The sequence below is a fragment of the Callospermophilus lateralis genome, unplaced genomic scaffold (assembly GCF_048772815.1).
Source record: "Callospermophilus lateralis isolate mCalLat2 unplaced genomic scaffold, mCalLat2.hap1 Scaffold_93, whole genome shotgun sequence".
NCBI lineage: Eukaryota > Metazoa > Chordata > Mammalia > Rodentia > Sciuridae > Callospermophilus > Callospermophilus lateralis.
Genome location: NW_027517451.1, coordinates 2,476,399 through 2,483,599, shown reverse-complemented (window position 1 = coordinate 2,483,599; position 7,201 = coordinate 2,476,399). Strand labels below are relative to the sequence as shown.

Genomic DNA, 7,201 nt, shown 5'->3' with positions numbered 1-7,201 from the left:
TGTTGTAAAAGGTACATTTTCTAAAAGAAATTATATGTGAATGATGATGAAACTGTTGCAAAGTGATTGTTTAGTTCAGTGACTACTTCAAGTGATATCAGTAACAAAGAAAATAACAGAGAAAGTGATGAGTTAAAAATAAATCCCATCTTCTTAACAAATATGAAAAAAGCCAATACAAATAATGGCTTTTCAAGTGCATTCTGTCTGCTAGCTTATGAACAAATCAATTGAAAGACTTCTGCTCATAAAATTCCTTACAAGTTGGAATAATAACCTAGCAAAATGATCCATGTAACTCTCATCCTATAGTGCTTTTAATGCAGGAGTCACTGTGCCTACAGTATTATTGAGTGACAGTGCGTATTTGTTGAAAGAAGACTCTTATGGTTATTTTTTTTAATAAAATAGATCATAACCAGTTTCAAAAGATAGGGATCTCTTCACTGTGGGAGGTCGACGCATAACCAGAATTTTAATTAAAAAATTTCCTCGTTATAAAAACTATGATTTCTCGCTCAGCGCCTCCCGGCGGGTTTGCAACGTTTAGCGACCATTGCGCCTGCGCGCGCGCCGGCGGCTAGGCTGGGGCCGTGGCGGCTGTGCCGGGTGATGCTAGGCGGCTCCCTGGGCTCCAGGCTTTTGCGGGGTGTGGGTGGGAGTCACCGGCAGTTCGGGTCGCGAGGTGTCCGCGAAGGTGGCGCAGCCATGGCGGCAGGGGAGAGCATGGCACAGCGAATGGTCTGGGTGGACCTGGAGATGACAGGATTGGACATTGAAAAGGACCAGATTATTGAGATGGCCTGTCTGATAACAGACTCTGATCTTAACATTTTGGCTGAAGGTCCTAACCTGATTATAAAACAGCCAGATGAGTTGCTGGACAGCATGTCAGATTGGTGTAAGGAGCACCATGGGAAGGTAACATTACCAAATAACAAGATTGCTGCTTTGGGGAACAGTAACAAGCTTATTGCACTCACATCTGAATCCTAGACCATTGTTGGATGGTATTTAAAAAGAGGGTTAGAGGAAGATTGCTTGGCAAGCCTGGGAAACTGCTTGCTTTTTACTTTTCATCTTTTGGACCTCTCGAGATCATCTTCTCCTGAATGTCCTCTTTTTTCTCTCCTATATTCAGTCTGTCGCGAACGCATTGTGGATTGTCAAGTATTACTCAAGTCAGTCTTTTGGATGAGGTTAGACATCAACTCTCAGAGAAGGGGGAATGCTGCTGTCCTCTTAATAGTTGTTTCTTCCCAGAGGTTATATCCTTGGACTTTGAGCACCATCTTTTTTGACTGTGTGGAAATGCTATTAACAATCAGGAACATAACTTATTGGCTTGGATTAAGAAAAATTTGGTGAAAAGATGGCAGTTTCAATTTGAACTTGAGTTCTAAAAATGGTCCATCTGTGGTGATACTTGCCCATTTTAGAAGTAAAGTTTCATTTCTGGATACCTTTGAAAACTGACTTCATGTGTTTCTGCTGGGGGCTGTGGATTCTCTCTTGCAGTCTGGTCTTACCAAGGCAGTGAAGGAGAGTACAATTACATTGCAGCAGGCAGAGTATGAATTTCTGTCCTTTGTACAACAGCAGACTCCTCCGAGGCTCTGTCCACTTGCAGGTAAAATCCAATCCTATGTATATCTTGTAGATAGTCTTCCATTGTAGTGATTCAAGAGACTGCAATTCCAGAAATACCAGCCAAGCCTATCTATATCTTCTATTTACTCTGATTTGGATTATTTATCTTTTGTGTTCAAGTTTCCTTGTATAGTTCACAACATGAATATTAGGAAAATGCGCTGAAATAAGACATGAGAAGTTAGAAATAAACTCAGTAAAAATTTCTCCATATTTTTATGATGAAAGAATTTTTGACATAGAAAAGTTGGACTGAGTAATTGTTAAATGTGTGCCTGTTGGTTGTACCTATTTTTTTTTTATATTTGAAAATAAAGTGTAGGTGTTATGACAATTCATTTCTAAAAACTTCATGGAGCATCTCCTAAGAATAAGGATATTTTGTTATGTAACACAGTATCATTATTGCATTGAAAAGAATTAGAACCATTTAATAGTATCACGTGATGTCTAGTCTACATTCAGAGTTCCCTAAAATGTCTAATTGTTTTTGAACCAGGATTCAGTCAAGGCTCATGCGTTTCATTTTGGTTATTATGTATCTTTAGTCTGTTAACCCAGAACTGTCCACCTATCTCTATTTTTTTTTCCCTTGTGACATTGATTTAAAAGAGACCAGGTCAGTTCTACCAGGATTTTTAAAGCAGTAACTTTGTAAGAGGGGTGATAATGTTCTGTGGAGGTGTATTTGCATTTGTATATGTCCATTGATGTGGTAACTGACACTTTTCTGGATCATTCACAAGGAAAGTTTTGGCATTAAGTCTTAGAATTACATTGTGTAAAAGTTCTTCAGCCAATGTAGTTGATACCTATTTTAAAATTCTTATTTAAATTTAGTGTTTTAAATATAAATTACTGTGTGGAAACATGAATGTGGATGTGATTTGTTATAAAAATTGGAATGTAAATAAAGGCTTATTTACTTACATGAAAAAAAATAAAAAAATAAATAAAAACTATGATTATCCTTTAGAGAAAATCTATCCTTTAGTTTTATATTGGAGATGTGTGTAATAAAAATGAATCCCTCTTATGCTTGCAAAGTTTAAATATTTGAAGAAAACTCTCTTGAGTAAATGTTGTAGAGATACCAATTTATGATTTCTCTGCACTATACCTTTGGCCTCATTCCCCACACACCCTATTTCACAACATTACCCAGATTTTTATGGTAGGAAAGTTTTTAAAACCAGAGAAAATTTACCTAAACATAGATATGTGTTGTATTTTCTGATCACATAAATTTTGCCAGCAAATGTTAGAGACCACATCTTTTTACCCAGAGGCAAGGATTATGGGACCAATTGAAAAGTTAGCCACAGACCCAGTGTGCATTGCTCAGTATGAAAGCAATTATTACTTACCTTAGAGATCAAATAACTTTCTACTGAAAGGATATTTATGGTAACCATGAAAGACTAAATATAAAGGATCTTCCAATCTTTGTTAGCTATCACAATTGGCCCAGATTCTTTCATGACCCTATAAAGAAGAGGATCCTCATAATGCCCAAGATGAACTTTGATCTAATGGTATGGTGTTTCTAGGCCTAAATTTGTCAAAAAATACGTAAAAAAGTGAATTCCCTCACACATTTATTTTGGGGATAGTATTTCTATCAATTGCACGGCAATCACAACTCTCCTTAAATCTTGTCTTCCCAACTTCAAATTAGAATTCCATTTGGCTCTCATACTTGTCTGCTAGTCTAAAGTAGGATAGGGTAATATAAGAGCAGAAGCTCTAGTGTCAGAAGAGAAATTGATTGCAGTTCTGTCCCCAAAGGAAACATTCTGTATTCAAATTTAAGTTTTTTGAGAAGAGCCTCACTTCTCAAAAAACATTTAAGAGTGTGCCTCCTGTGGCTGGGGTTATAGCTCAGTGGTAGAGCACTTGCTCAGCACACATGAGGCACTGGGTTTGACCCTCAGCACCACATTAAAAAAAATAGATAAAGAGTATGCCTACTGATTTCCATTGAATCTTTAATTAGAATAGGAATCAGTAAATAAAGTTTTGGGGCCAGATTCTCCCACCCCAATTTTTAAATGGCTGGTGAACAATGATTTTACTTTTTTGTTTGTTTTTTTATTTTTCATTACTGAAAATCCAGCCCAGGCCTCTAGCATGCTAAGCAAATGCTTTACCACTGCACTATATCCCCATTTTTTTTTAATTTTAATTTGAGACTAACTTGCATAGGCTGGCCTCAAACTTGCAATCATCCTGCCTCAGTCTCCTGATTATCTGGGATTATAGCCATAGGCCAATCCTCCCTGACCACCTTTCCTTTTTTAAATTGTTGGAGAAAATATCAAAATACTTATTTTCTGTAAAACATGAAAATTATATAAATTTCAGATTTCATTGTGTGGAAATAAAGTTTTATTGGGATATAACTGTAAAAAAAATCAAATTTAAGTTTTTGCAGGTATAAAACAAAAAGAGCAATGCTATTAGGTACCATTTGGGGCATGACCAAGAGTCAGTCACCTTCTGCCAAAGAACAATGCTGCCTGAATGCCCAACCCATTTTTTAGTGTTTTAAAACACAGTTATGCAGATTCCCTTGATCAGATATTTTGAGGCTGGCAGGATTATGAAATGTGTCTCATCAATTCCAAGACTCATCATTTTGTTCAAATTTGTAACATTTCTAAATTTGAGGTATATTTTCAAATCAGAGTTAGCTGAAGATATTTCTTCATTTTTTCTTGCATAAACAATGGTGTTACCCTGCTGAGCATCATCACTGGAGAGGATATCGCAAACCTGGGCATTAACTGAAAATTTTTATGACAAATGTAGTACCATTAAGACAAAGATTAATTGAGCTGTCTTTTGATTAAAATCTGTCTTACTGGGGCTGGGGATATGGCTCAAGTGGTAGCGCGCTCGCCTGCATGCGTGCGGCCCGGGTTCGATCCTCAGTACCACATACAAACAAAAGATGTTGTGTCCGCCGATAACTAAAAAATAAAATATTAAAATTCTCTCTCTCTTTCTCTCTCCCCTCTCTATCTTTAAAAAAAATCTGTCTTACTGTATATGATGTTGATTCTTGGCAAAATATGTCAGCAGAAAACTGAAATGCAGATTTTGTTGTAGTTTCTTTTTCCCCTCAGAATTATTAAACAGATGATTTGGGCAAATTCTGTCTTGATGAACTTGGTGAACTTAAATCAGCTGTGAGAGATATGAACAGTTTTGTTGTGCTGATCACATCTACCCTCTGACCCAGTATGAGGTTAGGAAGCAAAAGCTGATCATCAGCATGATTTTTTAAGAGTGGTCTCTTGGGTGACAATCAGATGCCTTCTGAGGTCACTCACAAACATTTCATTATTATCACCTATCAAACTTTATTAGTTTTTAGAGAAAGGAAGCAATTTACATAAAGCAGTTGTGAAGTCTTAGGTACACAGTAGGCCTTCAAGAATTATTTTCACCATAGAATTGTCATTCTCTGAATTTATTTTAAGTTGATTAAGCATAACAATGTATGGTAGCCAGAACCAATAAGATTTCTAAGTGTGGTTCTCACTTCCTCAGTTGGTTTCTATAGTTTTGTTTATAAAACACAAGTTCCCATTAGCTCTGTTGGAGTGACATCTTACGATTGATTCCTACTGATCTCACTGGCAAGCCAAATCTGCCATCTATTTTACTAATAACTAAGTGATCCATTCTTTTGAATGGTTGATATTTTGGATTAGGACACAGGACTTTACATTTATCACTATAAAATGCTCATTAATTTTGTTCTTTCTCTCTTTGTTGCCGAAATGCTGTGAACTCTTCTTTTCTATAAAGTAATTGTCATGATTCTCAACTTTTTGGCATACACAAACATTAACTACTTTACAGATTTCAACTTACCAGTTAAACTGGTCTCAACTACAGAAATGGGACTGAATCTAGAACTCAGGTTCCAGAACTGTGAAAAAAAAATTATTGTTGTTTCTAAGCCTCCTATTCCATAGTATTCTGTTATAGCTGTCTGAACAAACAGGACATCTCTAGTAAGTGATATGTGAAGGAGGTCCATCTTTTAATTACTCAAAAACACCTTGTTCTGTATTAATTGGCCTCTGGGTCTAATAACAAAGGATTGCATGAGTGAAGTTAAGAAATTAAATACATTATATTTGAATATATTCCTAGAAGCAAAACAAAAAGCAGGAATAAAAAATACATTTATAGAAGTCACTGCAGAAAATTTTGAGAAGAAATTATTTGAAAATAAAAGGTTCTCAAGAACACTTATAATAAAAAATAACTTTGCCTTAAATATCAGAGGATTTTTATTATTTTACCTCATATAACTTTTTTTTTACTGATTTCAGAATCTATTATGAGCTAGATGTGGTGGTGCATGTCTATAGTCCCAGTTAATTGGGAAACTGAGTCTAAGGGATCACCTGAGGCTAGGGGTTTAAGCCCAGCCTGAGCAGCATAGTAATATCTCCTGAAATCAAAACAAACAAAATTCAGAAATAATACTAATCAAGACATTGTGGTATTGATATAAATATAGACATATAGACTGATGGAACAGAATTGTTAGTCCAGAAACTCTCAAATTTTTAGTGAATTTATTTGAAGGTAATTAAGTGAGGATCAAAAAAAAATCTTTAAAGAATGGTGCTGGGACAACTGACCATGGATCACTTGACTCTATTTTATTTCGCTTAGCCCACTTCACATATTTCACATTCCTGACTTAGGCTCCTACACATTAGGTTTTTGAACATTGATCTACCCAATCACCCCTTGCTCAGATTCAATAAGCCATTTCCTTTGTGTCTTAGTTCCTTTAAGTACTGCTCTAACAGAATACCTGAGACTGGGTAACTTATAATGAATGAAATTTATTGGCCCACAGTTTGGGAGGGCAAAAAGTTCAATAGCAAGGCACCAGCGTCTTGTGAGAGCCTTCTTTCTGGGTGATAACATGGGAGATATAACATAACAGAAGGAGAGCACAAGAGGGGTGAACCCACTCCTGAAATAATGGTATTAGTCCATTTATGAGGGCAGAGACCTTATAAACAATATACCCCTTAAAGATTTCATCTATTCTTTTTTTAGTACATTATTGATTCTCATTTTGACATAGTTATACAAGCATGAAATATAGTTTGCTCTAATTCAGTTCCCAATAGTTTCCCTAGTATTTTCAAGGTCCTGGGTTCAATTTCTGGTACTAAAGAAAGAATTTTTTTAAAAAGTAAGTGGACAGTGGGCATTTCTGATTTTACAATTTTTGAATTCCTTAACATTTATGTGATCTTTAAAAAAAAATGTAGGTATTTTTTCAAGCGTAAAATGGGAATAACAAAAGCCCAGCCTCAAAAAGTTGCTCTTGAGGAATAAGTAACAGTACATTCTCTTGGAACACTCCCATACACGCTGTTATTTCTTGTTGTGCAGTGAACATTTTCTTAACAGATTTGTGATATTCAGGAAGCCTTAAGCAAAACTATGACAAAATAAAATACTTTTTTCCATCCTCCTACTATTCCCTATTTTAGTTCTAACTTAACAC

At 35.8% G+C, this 7,201-nt stretch overlaps 1 protein-coding gene across 1 annotated transcript; it reads left to right on the top strand.

Moving 5' to 3' along the window:
- The first annotated feature begins 612 nt into the window (after nt 1-612).
- LOC143641273 (oligoribonuclease, mitochondrial-like) lies at nt 613-1,499 on the top strand. Its single transcript, XM_077108558.1, has 2 exons — nt 613-921; nt 1,142-1,499. Exons 1-2 carry the CDS (start codon nt 613-615, stop codon nt 1,196-1,198), a joined length of 366 nt encoding a protein of 121 aa, XP_076964673.1. The 3' UTR covers nt 1,199-1,499.
- Nucleotides 1,500-7,201: the final 5,702 nt, after the last annotated feature.